The 21,217-nt window shown below is 39.1% G+C and overlaps 1 protein-coding gene across 2 annotated transcripts in view; it reads right to left on the minus strand.

Moving 5' to 3' along the window:
* Window positions 1–21,217, minus strand: part of THSD7B (thrombospondin type 1 domain containing 7B) — a 1,076,713-nt gene that overhangs the window by 36,833 nt on the left and 1,018,663 nt on the right. For both annotated transcript variants that reach the window (XM_027561747.1, XM_027561740.1), the window contains 3 exons: window positions 18,733–18,874; window positions 17,298–17,413; window positions 15,118–15,235 (listed from right to left, as the gene is read on the minus strand). In XM_027561747.1, coding sequence (XP_027417548.1) covers window positions 15,118–15,235; window positions 17,298–17,413; window positions 18,733–18,874 — 376 coding nt within the window. The remainder of the gene's footprint in view (window positions 1–15,117; window positions 15,236–17,297; window positions 17,414–18,732; window positions 18,875–21,217) is intronic.

The following is a 21,217-nucleotide window of genomic DNA, read 5'->3' on the forward strand; positions in this document are numbered from 1 at the left end:
AGTAATGTCTCTGCTTTTTAGTATGCTATCTAGGTTGGTCATAACTTTCCTTCCAAGGAGTACAGTTCAGTTCAGTTCAGTTCAGTCACTCAGTCATGTCCGACTCTTTGCGACCCCATGAATCGCAGCACACCAGGCCTCCCTGTCCATCACCAACTCCTGGAGTTCACTCAACTCACTTCCATCAAGTCACTGATGCCATCCAGCCATCTCATCCTCTGTCATCTCCTTCTCCTCCTACCCCCAATCCCTCCCAGCATCAGAGTCTTTTCCAATGAGTCAACTCTTCACATGAGGTGGCCAAAGGACTGGAGTTTCAGTTTTAGCATCATTCCTTCCAAAGAAATCCCAGGGCTGATCTCCTTCAGAATGGACTGGTTGGATCTCCTTGCAGTCCAAGGGACTCTCAAGAGTCTTCTCCAACACCACAGTTCAAAAGCATCAATTCTTCGGTGCTCAGCCTTCTTCACAGTCCAACTCTCACATCCATACATGAGCACTGGAAAAACCATAGCCTTGACTAGACGTACCTTTGTTGGCAAAGTAATGTCTCTGCTTTTGAATATATTATCTAGGTTGGTAATAACTTTCCTTCCAAGGAGTAAGCATCTTTTAATTTCATGCCTGCAATTACCATCTGAAGTGATTTTGGAGCCCCCCAAAAATAAAGTCTGACACTGTTTTCACTGTTTCCCCATCTATTTCCCATGAAGTGATGGGACCAGATGCCATGATCTTCGTTTTCTGAATGTTGAGCTTTGGCTTAAAGCTCTTTTTTTTTTCACTCTCCTCTTTCACTTTCATCAAGAGGCTTTTGAGTTCCTCTTCACTTTCTGCCATATGGGTGGTGTCATCTGCATATCTGGGGTTATTGATATTTCTCCTGGCAATCTTGATTTGAGCTTGTGCTTCTTCCAGCCCAGCGTTTCTCATGATGTACTCTTCATATAAGTTAAATAAGCAGGGTGACAATATACAGCCTTGACGTACTCCTTTTCCTATTTGGAATCAGTCTGTTGTTCCATGTCCAGTTCTAACTATTGCTTCCTGACCTGCATATAGGTTTCTCAAGAGGCAGGTCAGGTGGTCTGGTCTTCCCACCTCTTTCAGAATTTTCCACAGTTTACTGTGATCCACACAGTCAAAGGCTTTTACATGAAGATAATTACAACTATGTAGTTATTAACAGAAAGAATAAATATTGATATTTCTTACATAATTTTATGATGACCCTATGAAAGGTTTATTGTTATCACTTCTGGGTTTCATAGTTTGGTCATAGAACCTTTTTATTTTAGTTACTTTTCATCAATTTTCTCAAGAGCTCCCTTTAATCTTTGGTGTACAGACTGCCTGATTTTGTGCCCCTTTCTTATGGGTACACATTCCACTTGCAGCTAGACATGTACCAGCAAATACCCTGATGCAGTGGCAGAGCACATGTGTTACTCCAGAAGGCTCACTGACTGGGGGATGGCTTTACAAGTGGTCAGTTCATCCGTGGGTATTTTGATAGTATGAGGAGTTCTGCTTCCTGTAGATCTTACAATTATGCTGATTCAGGTAAAGACTAAGGAGATGATGAGGACTCCTTGGACTAACTTCATGTTGGTTATATGAATGAAAATACACCATATAGAAACTACAGCATATCTGAAATATAGCAGGTGCTGGCTAAGTCTTAATATTTTTAAACATTTATTTTGACAACTACTATTTTATATCAGTTCCTTGACAGGGCCCTGGAACAAGCCTGTAATGGGAATATAAAGTATGATACTCATGTTCTACTGGGCTTTATAACATGAAGTGCACACAACTATGAAGTCTGTAATGATTCAGCCTGGTCCCACCAAAACCGATACACCCTGGCCTGCACTCCTCTGGCCTCAGTGTTAAAGAGAAGGTTTCTGCCATCTACATCTGCATGCAGCCAATCTGAGGAGGAGAGAAATTTCTTGGACACTTTCCAGACAACTCTTGTTTGGATTTCTGAATCTATCTGAAACCTGAATTCAATAGTTGGTATAGACAATATGTTTAATGGATAATACCAATGAGATATAGAAACTGATGCTCTTATTCATCTACACTTCAGGCTATAAAAGAGAGAAAAGCACTGGTTTTAAAATACGTTGCCAATTTAATAAAGACCTTAGCTTACAGTAGGTTAAGTTTGCTTACAATTCTCTCTAAAGCTTTTCCTCTCCTCCCTTGAGGAATATTGAAAACTCATTATAAGCAACAGTGATACTAGGCCTACTATTAAATTAGCAATAATTTCTGGCAATTAAGGAAAAAGGATTGCCTGATGAGACTTCCCGAAAAAAAAAAAAAAAAGATAATGAGGCATGCTAGTGTGACACATGCATGCACATGCACACATGTATACACGGAACCCTAAGAGAGGCCAATTCTACTGCCTACACACAAGTTTAAAGGATATTGGGCCAGATCACACTCCCATTGAGCTCAGCAGTAGTCAGGCTTTGCTCTGAGGCTCCACTGACAAAGGGAAGGTGTGGGAAACTTTAAGTAGTAAAAGAACTCCTCAAAACTGGTTACATATTTGTCAATGCATACATTCATAAAAAGAGTCAAATGCAGTGGTTCTCTGTTCTGACCATACTTTCAGGTCCAGGTAGCCAACCACCAACACTGTTACAGTGGAGGCTCTAAACAATGAAGCCCCTGACTATACTGACAGATACTGATGGAATTAGCTGAAAATAATGGTTTTCATAGCTCTGGACAATTTGAATAAGACCCAAGCAAACAATGCAAATATATTTGTATAGGAAACTGGAAAGGAAACAAGAATAATAGAGCAATGAAGAACATACTTATTTAACCTTAAACAGATCATTAAATAAAATGTCTAAGCAATTCATATGAATATACTTATATACTCCAATGCGCCACAGACATAAAAAAAATACAAAAACACCAGCATGTGATGCCACTTTGCGCTTAAAGAATGTGATTTGAAAATTATTATTACGGGTTTGCTTTCCACCTAGGAATTGTTTGTTTTAATATGAGTTAAATTTTCAAGGCAGGTGCACAGTCACTGGCAGGGAATTGTCCTCCTGAGCTGACATCTATAGGGGCTGGCTCCCCTACACCACAAAGGATGATGTTCAGTGTCACTGACCTTAAGTGATGATAGTCCTTCTTGGTGGTTCAGTCACTAAGTCATGTCTGACTGTGATGATGGTCCTTCCTGATATGCACTCAAAAATTAGGTTACTGAATAAAAGGTGTCTGCCTTTAAGTATTTTTTCTTATTAATTTGTTCCTAAGATTTTGGCACCTAATATTTTGGCTACCTAATATTAATATCAAGGCTGTATATTGTCACCCTGGTTATTTAACTTATATGCAGAGTACATCATGTGAAATGCTGGGCTGGATGAAGCTCAAGCTGGAATCAAGATTTCCGGGAGAAATATCAGTAATCTCAGATATGGAGATGACACCATCATTACGGAAGAATGTGAAGAGGAACTAAGGTGCCTCCTGAAGAGGGAGAAAGAAGAGAGTGAAAAAGCTGGCTTAAAACTCAACATTCAAAACACTAAGATCATGGCATCCAGTCCCATCATTTCATAGCAAATAAATGGGGAAACAATGGAAATAGTGAAAGACTATTTTTGGGGGCTCCAAAATTACTGCAGAATGTGACTGAAGCCATGATGTTAAAAGATACTTGTTCCTTGGAAGAAAAGCTATAACAAACCTAGACAGCATATTCAAAAGCAGACATCATTTTGCTGACAAAGGTCTATATAGTCAAAGTTATGGTTTTTCCATAGTCATGTATGGATATAAGGGTTGGACCATAAACAAGGCTGAGTGCCAAAGAATTGATGCTTTAAACTTTGGTGATGGAGAGGACTCTTGAGAATCCCTTGGACAGGAAGAAGATCAAACCAGTCAATCCTAAAAGAAATCAGTCCTGAATATTCATTGGAAGGACTGATGGTGAAGCTCCAATGCAGATGGTGACTGCAGCCATGAAATTAAAAGACGCTTACTCCTTGGAAGGAAAGTTATGACCAACCTAGATAGCGTATTTAAAAGCAGAGACATTACTTTGCCAACAAAGGTCCGTCTAGTCAAGGCTATGGTTTTTCCAGTGGTCATGTATGGATGTGAGAGTTGGACTGTGAAGAAGGCTGAGCTCCGAAGAATTGATGCTTTTGAACTGTGGTGTTGGAGAAGACTCTTGAGAGTCCCTTGGACTGCAAGGAGATCCAACCAGTCCATTCTGAAGGAGATCAGCCCTGGGATTTCTTTGGAAGGAATGATGCTAAAGCTGAAACTCCAGTACTTTGGCCACCTCATGTGAAGAGTTGTCTCATTGGAAAAGACTCTGGTGCTGGGAGGGATTGGGGACAAGAGGAGAAGGGGACAACAGAGGATGAGATGGCTGGATGGCATCACTGACTCGATGGACGTGAGTCTCAGTGAACTCCGGGAGTTGGTGATGGACAGGGAGGCCTGGCGTGCTGTGATTCATGGGGTCGCAAAGAGTCCGACACGACTGAGTGACTGATCTGATCTGATGTGAAAAGCCAACTCATTGGACAAGACCCTCATGCCAGGAAAGATTGAGGGGGCAGGAAGAGAAGGGGGTGACAGAAGATGAGATCATCAACTCAATGGACATAAATTTGAGCAAACTTCGAGAGACAGTGAAGGACAGGGAAGTCCATCGGGTCTCAAAAAATCAGACATAACTGAGCAACTGAACAACAACCACCTAATATTAATCAGTAGAAAATACTAGCAGATGACAAAATACATGAAAAAGAAACAAAGTGATACTATAAAAACCTTGTTAATGGCCAGTCATGCCAATCTATTTACCAATTTTAATCACATATGTTTCTGTGGTTAAGGCAATTTATTGTATAATTCCACTGGTCATTATAAAATTATTCCTCATTATGGAGGAAGGGCCTAAATTAATTGAGTGAATACAGTGTCCTAGGATATAGAGATGATGTAGCATATTCTTGCTTAGTTCTTTTCCCTTCCTTCTTCTGATTTTTTTGCCTCCCTTCACCTGAAAGCACCCACTCTCCCCATGCCCCTGGAATCTATCACTTCAACAAGAATCCCAGTCTCATATTTCATATGTGGTAACCTGAAGCCCAGAGAAGTTAAATAATTAGCTAAGTCACATAGCAAGAAGGATGGTAACAAAAATAGGTCGAATTCCAAAATGATCTGTTTTCCAACAAATTTTATCTGGTCCAAGTCAGGTATGATACCTGTTCAAGGCCACTTGAACAAGTTTGAGAAGTACACTTAGGTCTGCCCTCTGCAATAAATGTGTCACCTATATTTGTGTGTGTCATTTTTCCTTTAGAAAAAAAATGGTAATTAAAATTATGTCACTAGTACTTTCTCTGTGACAACTCATTCACTTTTGGGTATTTGTCAGAGTAAATTTCCAAAAGCATCAGGAAGTCAGATTGTATATAAAATGCTCAGTTAATTTCATGCAGTTCTTTATGCTGGACATCTGTTTTTTACTACTTTTCACAAACATCACTAAGGAGTTTTTATCCAAATTTATTTTTAAGTGCCAAGTTTAAGTATACATCCTGCATTGACATGGATTTGGGATCAAGGTTATTTTCCAACGTAACAGGGTGGAGAAAAATTATTGTCTTGAGCTGCTAGCTAAAGATAGATCTTCAGCATATGTTTAACATCACGAGAGACAGAAGATGCAGTAATATTCCTGCATTCAGAGCTACAGTCCCTGAAAGTTAAAGTCACTCAGTAATGTCCAACTTTTTGCGACCCCATGCACTATACAGTCCATGGAATTCTCCAGGCCAGAATACTGGAATGGGTAGCCTTTCCCTTCTCCAGGGGATCTTCCCAACCCAGGGATCGAACCCAGGTCTCTTGCATTGCAGGCAGATTCTTTACCACCAGAGCCACAAGGGAAGCCCAAGAATACTGGAGTCGGTAGCTTATCCCTTCTCCAGCAGATCTTCCTGACTCAGAAACCGAACCAGGGTCTCCTGCATTGCAGGTGGACTCTTTACCAACTGAGCTATCAGGGAAGCCCCAAGTTTCCCCTATAGAGGGACTCCTTAACTTGTCTAAAAATTGCTTCAGGCACCCAGACATCTTTCATCCTAAAGAACACTCAGGTTAGGCAAGCAAAGATTCCATAAGTTATTCAGAGTAAAAGAGACCAGTCCCAGCCATGACCGTGTATTTGGGAGTGAGGTTAGTGGAGCAAGGAAGTAACAAGATTACATTTTAGAGGGTAAGATACACCATGGTATCATAGAAAAGAGGTGGGTCTGTTAAGGCAGAAGATTAGGCATTTTTGCCTTTGCTTGGAAATAGAGCTCCAGATTTTTCCATGATAGTGAGTATGCATTCTATCTGTTGGAACATAGTAAAAGAAAGAGAGTTCTAGAAAAAACATGTACTTCTGCTTTATTGATTATTCCAATACGTTTGACTGTGTGGATCACAACAAACTGTGGAAAATTCTGAAGGAGATGGGAATACCAGACCACCTGACCTGCCGCCTGAGAAATCTGTATGCAGGTCAAGAAGCAACAGTTAAGAACTAGACATGGAACAACAGACTGGCTCCAAATAGGAAAAGGAGTACGTCAAGGCTGCATATTGTCACCCTGCTTATTTAACTTCTATGCAGAGTACATCATGAGAAACGCTGGGCTGGAGGAAGCACAAGCTTGAATCAAGATTTCTGGGAGAAATATCAATAACCTCAGATATGCAGATGACACCACCCTTATGGCAGAAAGTGAAGAAGAACTAAAGAGCCTCTTGATGAAAGTGAAAGAGAAGAGTGAAAATGTTGGCTTAAAGCTCAACATTCAGAAAACTAAGATCATAGCATCTGGTTCCATCATTTCGTGGCAAATAGATGGTGAAACAGTGGAAATAGTAACAAATTATTTTCTTGGACTCCAAAATCACTGAAGATGCTAACTGAAGCTATGAAATTAAAAGATGCTTGCTCCTTAGAATAAAAGTGAAGACAATCCTAGACAGCATATTAAAAAGCAGAGACATTACATTGCCAAAAAAGGTCTGTCTAGTCAAAGCTATGGTTTTTCCAGTAGTCATGTATGGATATGAGAGTTGGACCATAAAGAAAGCTGAGCACCGAATAATTGATGCTTTGGACTGTGATGTTGGAGAAGATTCTTGAGTCCCTTGCACTGCAAGAAGATCCAACCACTCAATCCTAAATCAGTCCTGAATATTTATTGGAAGGACTGATGCTGAAGCTGAAACTCCAATAACTTTGGCCACCTGATGCAAAGAACTGACTCATTTGAAAAGATCCTGATGCTGGGAAAGATTGAAAGCAGAAGGAGAAGGGGATGACAGACGATGAAATGGTTGGATGGCATCACTGACTCAATGGACATGAGTTTGAGCAAGCTCCAGGAATTGGTAATGGACAGGGAAGCCTGGCGTGCTGCAATCCCTGGGGCTGCAAAGAGTTGGACATGACTGGGAGACTGAACTGATTCTAGCTGCTTATTTTCAGTTCCATTCCCAACAATCACATTTCAAACCCAATGTATCAAAACTTAACAGATCACTGTAAATATACAGCAGAAATACCCACAATGAGGCTCTCCCCATGGGATGCAATACGAGAAGGACACAGAAAGTGATTCTGGCAATCATAAAGCTCTCTGTCCATCAGACTCACACAATCCCTATCTAGAAGGTTGGTTCCCCACAGCTATATTCCAATTAGATGGACTAGATAATATACAACATTGTCAATGTATTAGGACATTAGGAAACAAGTATACATTTAGGAGGCTTACAATTCAGAGAGTCTTAAAACCCTCACCGCCCTTTGTGTTTCAGCCTGTGATCCACTTCTTCTGCTTGTTCTTAAATATACCTATAAATTGTGAGAATTTTAATAAAATAACCTAGTACCCAACCCAGGGCCATGTGCATAACGTGAACACTTACATATACAGTGTCAGACGTGAAGGGGCACAATGGAGAAAATGGGGCTTAGGAGACACCTGAACTTGGGTTCAAATCTTTCCTCTGCAACTGACAAGCTGTGTGACCTTGAGCAGGTTAATTGCCTGTCACCTTACCTTTACAATTATGCCTATAATTTCATAATACTTTCATAAAGAGTTATTCTAATACTCCTGGCACCAATAACTGCCTTTGACCAATAGATATTAAAGAGTAATTATTCTAATATTCATCATTTTACAGATAAAAAGTTCAAGTGAAGTCTACAAATGGTGGCTCAAGAGTCTTAACTTGCCTTTGGAAAAGCCACCTTGAAAACTAGATATTCTTGTCTAGTCTTTATTTTTTTTCCATTCTACAATTTAGCCTCTTGTTCCTTGTCATAGGAACTAATTATTTGATATAGTAAATAAGTTTGAGCTTTTACAGCTATTGGACTGCATATGATCAGGGATACTACAGTGATCATAATTTATTCTGACACTAACAATGAAGGTTACTGGCTTGCCTTTTAAAGTCTTTAAAAAAAAGAAAAATGAAAAAGCTGGAATCACAAACTTGTGATTCTCTGCAGTTAATATAAAATTATTTTTTCATTATGGGTTAGAGTTGACAGGATAATCATATGCCATCTGGGACACACAAGCGGCAGGCTGGGTTACACAGTGTAGAAAAATACTATAAACTCATGTGCACTGAATTAAAATATGAAAGAGGAACAAATCATAAGGGGTTAATAACCCTTTTGGAATGTTATCAGTTAAATAATAATTATGAATAATTCATGATATGCTAAATTTAGGGAGTTCAGCATAAAACTGAACTGGTGAAAATTCATCAAAGAACATGACTAATCCAAAATTTAAGCTCTTCTATTACACGCTTTGATCTTTGAAATCTATCTAAAAGGATCCCTTAGTGGAAACCTAGAATTGGTCTCTCTTTAACATGAAATAAATTAGATTCAAGCTATTCTGACCTTGAAATCTTTAACACAATTAGAAGGTATATGCCAAGCATCGGGTGCACATTAAAGAGATAATCCAGACTTTCAGAAATAAAGAAAGAGCTCATTTCAAAATTTCATCTTAGATCAAGGTAGTTCTTTGGTTTAGATGGCAAAGTGTGGCTCTGGGGAAGCTTCCAGAACACCCAGCTCACCAGGATTTTCCTGACAACCCAGTGACTTCCTAAAAGGAGACAATTGTGTGCATTTTGCTTTTGATAAAGAAGTCAACAGAGAGCAGCAGGTGCTGAAGGCAGACTCCCAAGCAACTTGTTTGCAAACTTGAATGTAACTAAATAAACTCTGTCTCCTCTTGTGGTCCCTGCCCCGCTGCCATCACTAGTTGGAAAAAGAAAGCGGCTCATCTGAAAGACAGCTGCGGGCACACCGTTTTAGAAGAGACAAGGCACAGATGTTTTTCAATGATAGCTTCCAACCTTTTCAGCGCCAGGAGTTCAGTTTCTTTTAAGAAACAAGTTCATCTGTGCCATATGTTGTGGCTTTTGACTATTCACTGTTTGTTACTTTTAGCTTGTGCTGCATGGGGATTAAGGTATGGTTTAAATACAGAGTTCTCCAGCTGCCAGGGATTAGTGATCAGGGAAGAGCAGTGCTGGAAGACTAGACCTGGAAGGCTGGAATGGGAGGTAGCCTGAGGGCTGGTGGGATGGAATGGAATGGAATAGAATAGATAAAAGGAATAGAACCTGAAGACTGTCTCAGCATGGTTCTGGTGGTAGCTGCCTATGCCTAAAAATTCAAGGGCGATGTGTCCTATTCTTTGTACTTTTCATTTTATTTCTTAAAGACTGCTGCTGCTGCTAAGTCGCTTTAGTCATGTCCGACTCTGTGCGACCCCATAGATGGCAGCCCACCAGGCTCCCTCCTCCCTGGGATTCTCCAGGCAAGAACACTGGAGTGGGTTGCCATTTCCTTCTCCACTCTTAAAGACTGGGCACAAATAAATCAGAAAAATAGTCCTTGTTATACTGAAGTCTGGAGGTCCTGATATAGAGCCTTGGACGCAACAGGTATGCAAAAAAAGGCTTGTTTAGAGATTAAACCCTGAAAAGCCTAGTGAAGAAAACAGCAATGACATGAACAGCATCACTTCATCATTGAATTCCGACAGAAATACCTCCTTCGTGGCCTCTCTTCTTTCATCCCTCACTTCCCTGCAAATACTTGTTATTCTCCATCTCATGACTTTTTTAACATGGTGCTTATTGATGTGTGTTACCTTTGTGTATGTTTACTTATTTATTTGTCATCTGCCTGTCTTTCTTATCATTGCCATCTAGTTCTCTACTAAAATATTAGTTTTATGAAGTCAGGGGACTTTGTTTCCCTGGGATCTTAGCCTTTCTATACACAGTGTGTTTTTAGCTCCTGGGAGAATGCCTGGCTTTGGGGACACTTCGAATGAGTAGTTGTGAAATATGTGAGCAAACTTCTCTACAGTTCTGCCTTCAAGAACAGAAGTGAGAATAGGAGCATCTCCATATAATTTCTTTTCCACAGTATCTCTTTTGACAATGAAAGTATATACCAGTTGGTGTCAGGATAATAGGTGTAAACTTTATAAATTTTGATTGAATAAATAAAGAAAATGGAGTACATATACATTTAGATTCCTGGAGGGTTTGCCTAATATCAGGATTATGGAATATTTTTAAAAGACACTATTGCATCTTAATTTAGGAGATCAAGGTCAAGAAAGGATTCCCAAGAAGTTATCCTAGCAGACCCTTAGAAGCTAGCTAGAAATGATTTGTAACTAGCGCTATATTTATGTGCAGTAGAAGCTATCACATGACTTCCAAGTGCTTTGTGCAATTCATTCTGTGCCTTCGTTCATGCAGTGACTTTCCTTAGGAACTTTTGAGTGTTTATTATTCTAAAGATTACAAAAGATGAATTTAAGTTCAAACTCTAATTGCCTAGAAATCTCCAATAGTGGGATTCAGACTTGGAAAGGACTTTTCCTTGTTTGTTTTTGTTTTTCTACTAGACTAACAAGGTCTGATGAGTCCACAGCACCAACAGAACTCCTTAAAAAAATCAAAGTAATATTTTATGGTACTAAACTTACAATTTGGGGTCCTATTTTCAAAGGTTGTTTATCAGCATAACGTGAAGATCTGTCATGTTTCACTGACTTTGTACAGTGGCAGAATTAAGATTTGGGGACAAGAATAATAATAAATGGATCTGTCTCCTTGCATTGAACACATTCTGGACTAATGATACCTAAGACTTATGATGTCAATTAGAGAGAGAGGAAAATAACCACTAGCAGGGTTTGACTTCCTTTGGGCTTGTGATCCAGTCTGCAAGCTCTTCCCCTTCCAGCTTTCCCCCTATGGTCCAGAACCACTTCTGTGTACTCAATGACACAGTCATGTCCACTCTTTGTGACTCCATGGACTGTAGCCCTCCAGGTTCCTCTGTCCATGGGATTCTCTAGTCAAGAATCCTGTGGCAGGGGGGAGGTTTGCCATGCCTGTCTCAAGGGGATCTTCCTGACCCAGGGATTAAGCCCACGTCCCCTGTGTCTCCTGCACTGGAAGGTGGATTCTTTACCACTGTACCACCTGGGAGCCCACAGAACCACGTGGGCAATGACAAATGTTAGCTGAGATTCCCCTGATATGCCATGTAGCGTGTTTGATGGGAACTAGAGGGATTCACCCATGAAGAACTCCAAAAAGATCACTGATTCCTTAGACAGATATGAAAATTGATTCAATTTATACATATTAAAGTAGTAGCGAGTGATAGTGGGATAACAGTGAGATATTCCATGGGAGGCAAAGTGTAAGGAAGCAGACACTCACGATTATGACTGAAATATACTACATTGCAGCAGAGAGATCCAACATGATAAAGAAGGGTGGTGGGAACAGACAGACAGGCACTGTGAGATCCTACAGGTCCTTTGGTCTGTGCTCACCATACAGGACTTCATCCTTTCTCTGCTTTTTAATGCTACTCTTTACCACTGTGAGAGTCACACCTCCTGGCAGAGGGCCATGAGCATAAGACTACAGGGCTTCTGGCTGTGGGATAATCAGGGTGGATCACTCTGGACAGGGTAGCAACCATTCGTCACATCGCTAATGCAAATAATTAGCGCTCTGTCAGTGCTTTCATTTCCACATAGTATTACCTACTTGCTTGTTGTCTGTTGTCCCTCAACTAGATTGTAGGTATCAGGGGATCATGGGAATAAGGAAACTGTCTTTTTTCCCCTCACTGCTTTATGTCCAACTGATTGTACTATGAATGGCACATTAGTATTTATTTAATGGATAAATGACTCAAGTCAGTAGAAAAACAATTATTCAGATTTGCATTTTCAAAACATTGCTTAGCTTGTGATTTTAATGTATGGACTTTAAGTGGGGTGAAGGATGAGATGTGAGAGTAGATGATGAGAGAAAGTGAGTCTGTGGGATAATCTTTATAAAATCGGAGGGAGTCTCTGATAAAAGTCTTTCCTACTGGTGGGTAGGAGGGCGGAGATGAACATTAACACACAATAAACACCGATGCTGTGTCAGATACTGTGCTCTATGGCTACATATACTTCATTGTATTTAATTCTCAAATCCTAAACAAAGCCTCTAATGTGCATGAATTCCATTTTAGAGATGAAGAAGCTGAGACTCAGAAAGAGTAAGTCGTTTGCCTAAAAAGCTACAATTCAAACCTGGATTTACCCAACCTTAAAGTGGATGCCTAATTGGGAACTACACCATGCTGCCAATCAGAATAACTGAGAAAATAGTTTAGGTCACTCACCAAAATCTTGGTCGTAAGATTTACCACTTGGTTTCCTGATGTGCTTCTGCAGGCTCTCAGATGTGCACGAAATGGCATGCTGTTATCACTGGACATTGTGAGCCTCATATTTTCATTTCGAGTGATGCTCTTTGAGGAAGTAAATTTCAATTTCCTTAGCTACGTTTTCCTAATACATATCCTGAGTACTGCTGTCCGCTCTGTTCTTTCCAGGCTCTGAGAGCTGAGTTCACAGAGGAGACCCTCTGCCATGCTGTATCCTGCCTCAGTCCCTCAGACAATCCCAACTAAGGCAGAGAAGTATTAACAGTCCCAGCATATTCACTTGTGAGTAGCTTAGAGATGAGCCCATATCGCAGTGGCAGTGGTCCAATCACAGAGCTTCTAAAAAATCCCTTCCAACTGTCTTTGTTTGGTGATCAGATCCAGGGTTTTTAGCCCCATCTCCCTACCAGATTCCATGATTCCTGCAACATGCAGTTCTTCCTTCTCCTCCTCTACTTTGTGATTACCTATATAGCAGGATTTTCCCTAGGTCCCTACTCCAAATTTCTGTCATTTACCTTAGATAAACTGTAACTCTTTTTTGGGACCAGAATCCTATCCTAAACCTCAGCTCTGTGCTTTCCTGGTACACTCTCCTTATTCTCTTTACATGCACATCTCTTGGTCCCTGGCTCAAGTGCCATCCATGTTGCCATTTACCTAGCTCCTGAGCACCAGCTGCCTTCTGCATTCCCTGCCATTGTGCATTACTTACCTGGGAACTTTGGTATTAATTGCTATTTGTTCAGCAAAGGTTTATCCTCCCTTTCCTCCACAGGAACTGTTTCCTCCATAATACTGTTGCTAAGAAGTGATTGGTCATCAAGAAACTACATTTCCTGCTCTGCTATCTTGCACTGAACTGGAGAAATGGGACCAAATTTTATTCAGTAGAGTAAAGATAGTAGAGATGTATATAACTTCCACCCTGGTCCATAAAAAAACCTCCACAGGACCAGCGTGATATCATCTTCCAGAAAAATTTGATTATGTTTAAGTGGTAGGGCCTCCATCAACCTGTGTTCTTGATGGACTCTGTGAAGCAGACACTACCCCTCCCTTTATGTGAGTGAAAAATTAGTCTCTAACCCATGATACTAGGGGCTTCCTTGGTAGCTCAGCTGGTAAAGAATCTGCCTGCAATGCAGGAGACACTGGTTCAATTTCTGGGTCATGAAGATTCCCTGGAGAAGGGATATGCTACCTATACCAGTTCTGGGCTTCCTGGTGGCTCAGATGGTAAAAAATCCGCCTGCAATGTGGGAGACCTGGGTTCGATTCCTGGGTTGGGAAGATCTCCTGGAGGAGAACATAGCAACCCACTCTAGTATTCTTGCCTGGAGAATTCCCATGGACAGAGGAGCCTGGTGGGCTACAGTCCATAGGGTCACAGAGTCGGACATGACTGAGCGACTAAGCACAGCACAATATGATACAAAGTCACTGTTATTAGGGGTTTACCTGATACAGGAGCCAGTTTGACTTATAGAACACACACTTCTTCCAAAAACCATGGAGGTCAACATTTTTTGAGTTTGTTGAACTTAGGACCTTCAGAATAAACACCATCTCACAGGGCCAGTGCCCCCTCTGGTGTCTGCCACTGTTACCAGGCCAGTTCTTCACCCTCTGCCTTGTACTACTCAGCCATAAAAAAGAACAAAATAATGCCATATGCAGCAACACGGATACAATTTGAGATTATCATACTAAGGGAAGTAAATGAGAAAGAGGAAGACAAATACTATATGATATTACTTATACATGGAGTCCAAAATATAACACAAATGAACTTAGAGATCAGATTCATGGTTTCCAAGGGGGAGGGAGTTTGGGAAGGAAGGAGTGGGAGTTTGGGATTAGCAGAGATAAACTATTATATATGGAGTGGATAAACAACAGTGTACTACTGTATAGCACAGGGAGCTATATTCAATATCCCATGATAAGCCATAATGGAAAAGAATATTAAGAAAAAAAGAATGTCCATATGTGTATAACTGAGTCATCTTGCTGTATAGCAGAGATTGACACAACACTGTAAGTGAAGTATACTTCAAGAAATAAAATACAATAAAACAAAAGGACTGTTAAGAAGTCAGGCTCCCTTTCTCTGCTCCCCTGGGTCAGCCTCACGTGGCCAACATGCCTTATGCTCATTTATCAAGCTATGGCATACAAAGAGGTACTTAAAAACTGAATTGTTTCATGGAAACCAACACAGGAAAGCCACATACCTCCGAGGCCACAAGTCTGTGAGCACTCTGTCCAAGCTGTCCATCCCGAGAGCTGACAGTTGACCACACACTCCACCAGGCAGTGAAGGTTTGTCCTCTGTGGCTTCTCCAAGTTACGCTGCAGATGGGAAGGAAATATGATTGTACTGGAGAATTCATCGCAACATCAAATCAAATCACTATCCTTTTGTGGGATAATAATCTCTATTCTGTGAGAATAATTTTGCTATGTTTTTGTGAGAAAAATAGCCTGGCTTATAGAAACTGATGGCAAGTCTGAAAAAATGATGATCCTTACTTCATGACATAGAAACTTGTCAGTCCAAATTTCTTTTGATAAAACCTTCAACTTTAGAATAGACCCACATTTAAGGGACCAGGAAAGCAGGCAATTACGTTACACAGAGATCTGTCCTGTCACTCAGCCAGCAAGGAACCAGAGGGATGCCTCAGTGCTAAATTCAGGCATCTTGCCCTCTGGATAGACCAATAGTATATAGAATAGTATATAGAGAGCTCACACTAACAGCAACCTAGGCTAAACAATAAGTAGAAGAATAAAACTGAAATCAACAACCCATCTAAAGTTCATACAAAAGACCGATTAGCTAAAAACATAAACATGATCTTAATCAAGGGAAAAGTTGATGATACGGTTTCTTTTCCTCTTGTCCTCTCTTAAACCCACATCTAGGCAAAATCACACATTTTCTAATGGCCAGTGTAGAAGAGGTCTTATTGAAAGAGTAAATCATCCAAGGGACACAGAAAGAATACCAAAATATTCAGCTTTAGGAATTGTACATTGTGTGATTGAGGAAAATACTAACATTCAATATATGTTACATATTAGCAATGTCTATTCTGAGCTAAAATTATTGATTACAGCATGATTACTTACTATATGGGCAAACTAGAAATGAACTAGAAATGACATCATAAGATCTTTGATCCATTTGAGATATGTGGATATCCTGCTTAGGTTAATAATTTGGGACTTTAAATATTTGTTGAACATGTATTTAGAAAGAAGAGAAACTAATTTTTCTATTAATGAATAGTTTATACTGCTTTTATATCAAAAGGAAAGATTTACTGTGTACACTAAATGTAAATTTTTTACTTGAGTTGTTGTAGGTTGGTGATTTATTTTTCTTGAAGCAGACAACAGTCTTGAGAGGGAGATGAAACAAAATGTTAAATCATGACACTTGTTAGAGAGAACTCTGTATGAACCAGTCTCAGAATTTCATTAAAAGGCACATCTGATTTCACATGGTCTAGTTTCAGGGTTTCTGTTGGTCCATGGTGATACTGCTGGTTGAAAGCGATGTTATGGTAATACTTAATAAGGTTAACTCAGGATCAGTGAGGAGGTTTTGTTCTGATAATTTTAATTTTCACTTGTGGACTCTACTTATCTAAGGAGAATGAGACAACTTTTATTTTGTCAGTTTGCTAAAGACATTCCCATGAAACCTGAGTTCACTGACCCCACACATTTCCAATTATTCCAAAGATTGTTTTAGTGATTCTTATAATGTGATAGCGTATGGTCATCTTTGTTTCTAAACTGCCATCATAGTGCATTTCACTTATATGTTGGGGAGGAAATGTCAGCTTTTGGGAAGAGATTTGATTATAGCTTTTGTCCAAATTCCACATATTTTGTGATGGGGAAAAATATAAAATTAGAAAGATTCAAAACCCACCAACTCTACCCAACTTGGTAGAGAGACATTTAGCTTATTTTAAGATGAAAAATGCACTGTGTTTATTACCTAGCAAACATTTGCTAAGAAAATTAGCAGAGTATTCTAATAGCAAGTATCACTATGCATCTTACATGCAAGGGACAGTGTTTCCTACTTAGGCAAATTGAATCATCTGCCCAATACTAAAAATCAATTTTAGAGTCAATGATGTCAATTGTTAGTTGGCAAGCAAGTACATCTAAATAAGTTCTTAGAAATAATGAAGAACTATATTTTTAATGAACCCATTTCTCCAATGCAAAATGACGTTTCCTGTCATTTTAACTAAGTTCAAACTCATGAGATGTAACTGTATAATACTAGTAACTTTTACTCTAATTGAACCTAAGCTGTGATGAGAAGAAACTGGGAGGGTCATTTATAGTAAGCATTGTGAAGGTTGCAGACCAAAATACACATATTTACCTGCTCACATTCGTCCATGGCAACAGGCTTGCCATCACTGCGCACACAGCTCAGAAGGCGGGTCCTGATGCCTTGCCCACAGGTTGCATTTTCACTCAGCTGGCATGTGCTCCACTCTACGGGCATAGGGTCACCACACTGAGTTTCAAAGTTATGACCATGTGAGCAAAAGACAACAAAGCTTTGATTCTCTGCATCAGTGGAGAATAGTGTACACAGAATCCTAAAACCATTTCTATGTGGCTTCAAGAAGCATTATGCAATTCTTTAATTACAAAACAATCAATCAATCAGATCACCAAATAGAAGTGAATTTGCTTTCTTGAGGTCAGAAGCCAAATAGTTTATAGAAATCATCTCATAGTTGGCTGAGGTAGGAAAAGGAAAAAACCTAAGCACCAAGGACCACCAGTTTGGAATCATCTAATTGCTGGATGTAATTGAGAAAGAAAAAACATACAGAAATGATGCTAGTCTGTGATATCAACTTGAAGATATTTTCAAAAAATAAATATAATTATCTAAATCATTTGGTATATTTGGTACAGTGGAGCCAAGAAAGGTACCCCCAAAGGGAAAGAAGTCATGACTAAAAGGGCCATTTTGAAAACTCTCACTTTAATAAAATTATTCTCTCATGAGAGAAGGTTTTGTAGATTTGGCTAACTGTATTACAAACTCAACAGCGAGAGTTAGAATAAATCATCCCATAACTAATTCTTTAAAAAATTTTATTTTGGTGTGGGTAGAAAAAGAGATCCTCAATCATATACAGTGAGAACCTCTCTAAGAAGATTTTTCATATTTGGTAGATGATCTAAAAGTTAATAGGAAGAGCAAGTCCATGTATAGCAAAATCAGCATTTTAAAGACATGCTTTTTCAGTAAAGCAAATTTTATTTTATTTTTGGAAAATTAGTATGAAAACTAATGATCTAAAGGATCTTTAATGAAAGAAAAAGGACAAATACAACAGGTCAACTCTCACCTATAAAGACAGTCTCATAGAATTTACTAGAGGTTTTCTACATGAGAAATCTCAGTAGTGCCACTGTGACCTCAGTGGAAAATTTGTTTCAGAAAAAGGCAACTATTTTGCCCCTTCAGGCAGCTGGCCATTTGGTTATCAGTACTGAAGTCAATGCTGAAACTTAACCTGATTCCACATGTCATGGCATTCTGGGTATCATTGCTGCAGGGAACAGATTAACATAGTTATACAGTCCTTTAGTTTCAGACACTGAACACAGTGGTATTCCACGTCTGAATAAGGAGGTCTCTAAAATATCCCTGCCCAGTCAGGCCTGCCATTTATCCTTGGTGAGCCCCGTAGAGCAAGTACATCACAAGCTTTAGTTTCTTGAAATAATAAAAGCCATGAGAGAGCTGCATTCTAGGACAGCATGATTCCATGGTTTGTGGTTTACAGCCATACCTGTTAGATTGTACTGGAACTGGAAGCAATTTTCATTGAGAAGGCAGGGCCGCACCTGTGAGTCTTCAGCACACGTCCTCGAGCTCAAGGAAGGCCTCAGCAGGTGACGGGTTCTTCTCTGCATTGTGTGCGGATCACACGACTATGAAAATCAAAGAGCAGGCAGAGTTAGAAAGAACTTATGTTTGTTGATAAATTGAATGTGCTGATCTGTATACATGGAGGCACATGTACAACACCTACAGGGAAGAGACTATTGAATAGAGTATGAAACAGAATATTTAAAAAATAAAATCATTATGGGATTCAATGTAAGTAGTTTCTGGTTTTTCTACCTGACAACTCTTTCTTGTTCTACATTATGATGAATAATTAGGCACGTGGGGACCATTTTCATCCACTAAACACACTCTGTACTCTCAAATTGATTTGCCAGGTAGCAAGAGATGAACACATTTTGAATGTATAAATGAATGAGAAAAGGAAGACAACGTCCCTTGTGTCTCCGGCTAGTCCAGCCCCAAATAAATAACCACACAGAACACTTTAATGAGAAAATATTTTTAAAAAACAGAACAAAGAGAGGGAATTATGAAATCAATATTGCCAATATAACAAAACTTTCCACTTATTTGGGAGGCCTTATGATCCACAGATTAGTTACTTCATGCAGTTGCCCTTTCAGCAAAATAAATGTATAAACAGGAACTTCAAAAATCTCTCACAAAACTCACTTTACTTATGGGTCTACATGTCCTCTTATTGCCTCAATGCATATGACATTCTTGAGCCAGGTAAACCTGCCTGCCATCTGTCATCCATCTACTCTACTCACAGAGGACCTTCAGAAGCTCTCCCTACTAGAATAATCTCCTTTCCCATGTCCTATATCCTATCTTCCTCCTACTTCTTCTTCAGAACACTAATCAAGACTTCATCATTGACAGTCTTTCTTTTAATAATAACAAGTCCTTCTCTTCCATCCTAAGCAAACTTCCACCCATGTTCAAGAATTACTATACAGTATTTGATTCCAAACATAAACATATATGTTGCATTTGCCTTTATATGATCATTCTTTTTTCTTTATTACACCATCTCCTCCTTTTCTTTATAAATTCTTGGAGGACATAATAGAGCATGATTTCTACTTCCTGTGTCACTCCCTGAAAATTCTGGTATATATTTTACACACGGTTGTTCAGGTAACACCATTATATACAACATAATTCAGATCCAGAAATCTAGAGGCACATAGATGTTTAAACCACAGGAAAGAGAAAAGTCTCTGAATTCATGTCATCAAACCATCATTTTCATATTTGGGATTTTTTTTTAACTTTTATTCTTTTACCTTTTCAGACACTGTAGCAAGAACACAACCTGTAAACTTAATTTTGGCTGCTAAGCAAAGTGATAATGTTAGAATACACTGAAATATATAGAAAAATGCTACAAAATTCTCTTCTATTTTCAAATGTTTGGAGCCATGGAAACACATTTACTATTTATGTGACTTTATAGTTGGATAATCTGTCAATACTTATAAAGTATTTTTACATTTTAATTACATCAAATTGCCTCTAGATGATCAAGAAGGGCCATTGAAACCAGGTAATTATTCTTAATTATCTCCAAAGGAATCCCATGCTAACGCTTACAAATAATTTACTATTAATTCAGCAATTAATTTGATTGTTCTCATGAGAAGGAGTGATAACTTCAATGATTTACCAATGAAAGAAAATGAAAGCATCTTAAAAGTTACTCCTGATTAGTGTTCTACTACTTTTCTACCTTAAAAAGTCAATGATTGAACAAGGTGAATGTGTATAAGATTTATGAACTTGCTTAGTCTAAACCACCAAAGAAAGCAAAAGAGAAAATAACACACATGAAAACATGCATACACAATTCAAATTATGTAACTTTGAACAATTCACTTATATATTCTATATCTCAGTTCTTCATCCAGACCTGGGTGAGAAAGGGGCAGGAGCATAATTCGGTAGTTTTTAAGAGTACCTTCCCTCATACCTCACACTCTTACCAGTCTCTAAGTCTGCTACATATGCTTTTATAATGATACTCTCTGATTGTCATTCTTAACCATGTAGACTTTAATTATCACTTTCTAGAAATTAATATACTGAAAACCAGCACTGCAGCTAACTCTCTTACTAACGCTGTCCAGAGAAACAGGCAAAGAAGGTGAATGAAATCCACAAACACAATCCAACCTAATCTCATATGGTATCTGTATATTCTACCTTATAAAAATTGCCCTAGCACTGCTAACAACTAATAGATGAATTAGTGTTTCTCCTTACTCTTTTCTCTCTGTTAGCTCTTTATAGGAAGTTCATAAAATAATGACTAGGTCACAAGGCAGATAGGGGTTGGCTAAGAAAAAAATGGATGGCAAAGGAGCCTTATATCTAGATGATTTCTTTATTGGATCAAAACTCTTCAAATATAAACCTGA

The sequence above is a fragment of the Bos indicus x Bos taurus genome, chromosome 2, assembly GCF_003369695.1.
Source record: "Bos indicus x Bos taurus breed Angus x Brahman F1 hybrid chromosome 2, Bos_hybrid_MaternalHap_v2.0, whole genome shotgun sequence".
In the NCBI taxonomy this organism is placed as follows: Eukaryota; Metazoa; Chordata; class Mammalia; order Artiodactyla; family Bovidae; genus Bos; species Bos indicus x Bos taurus.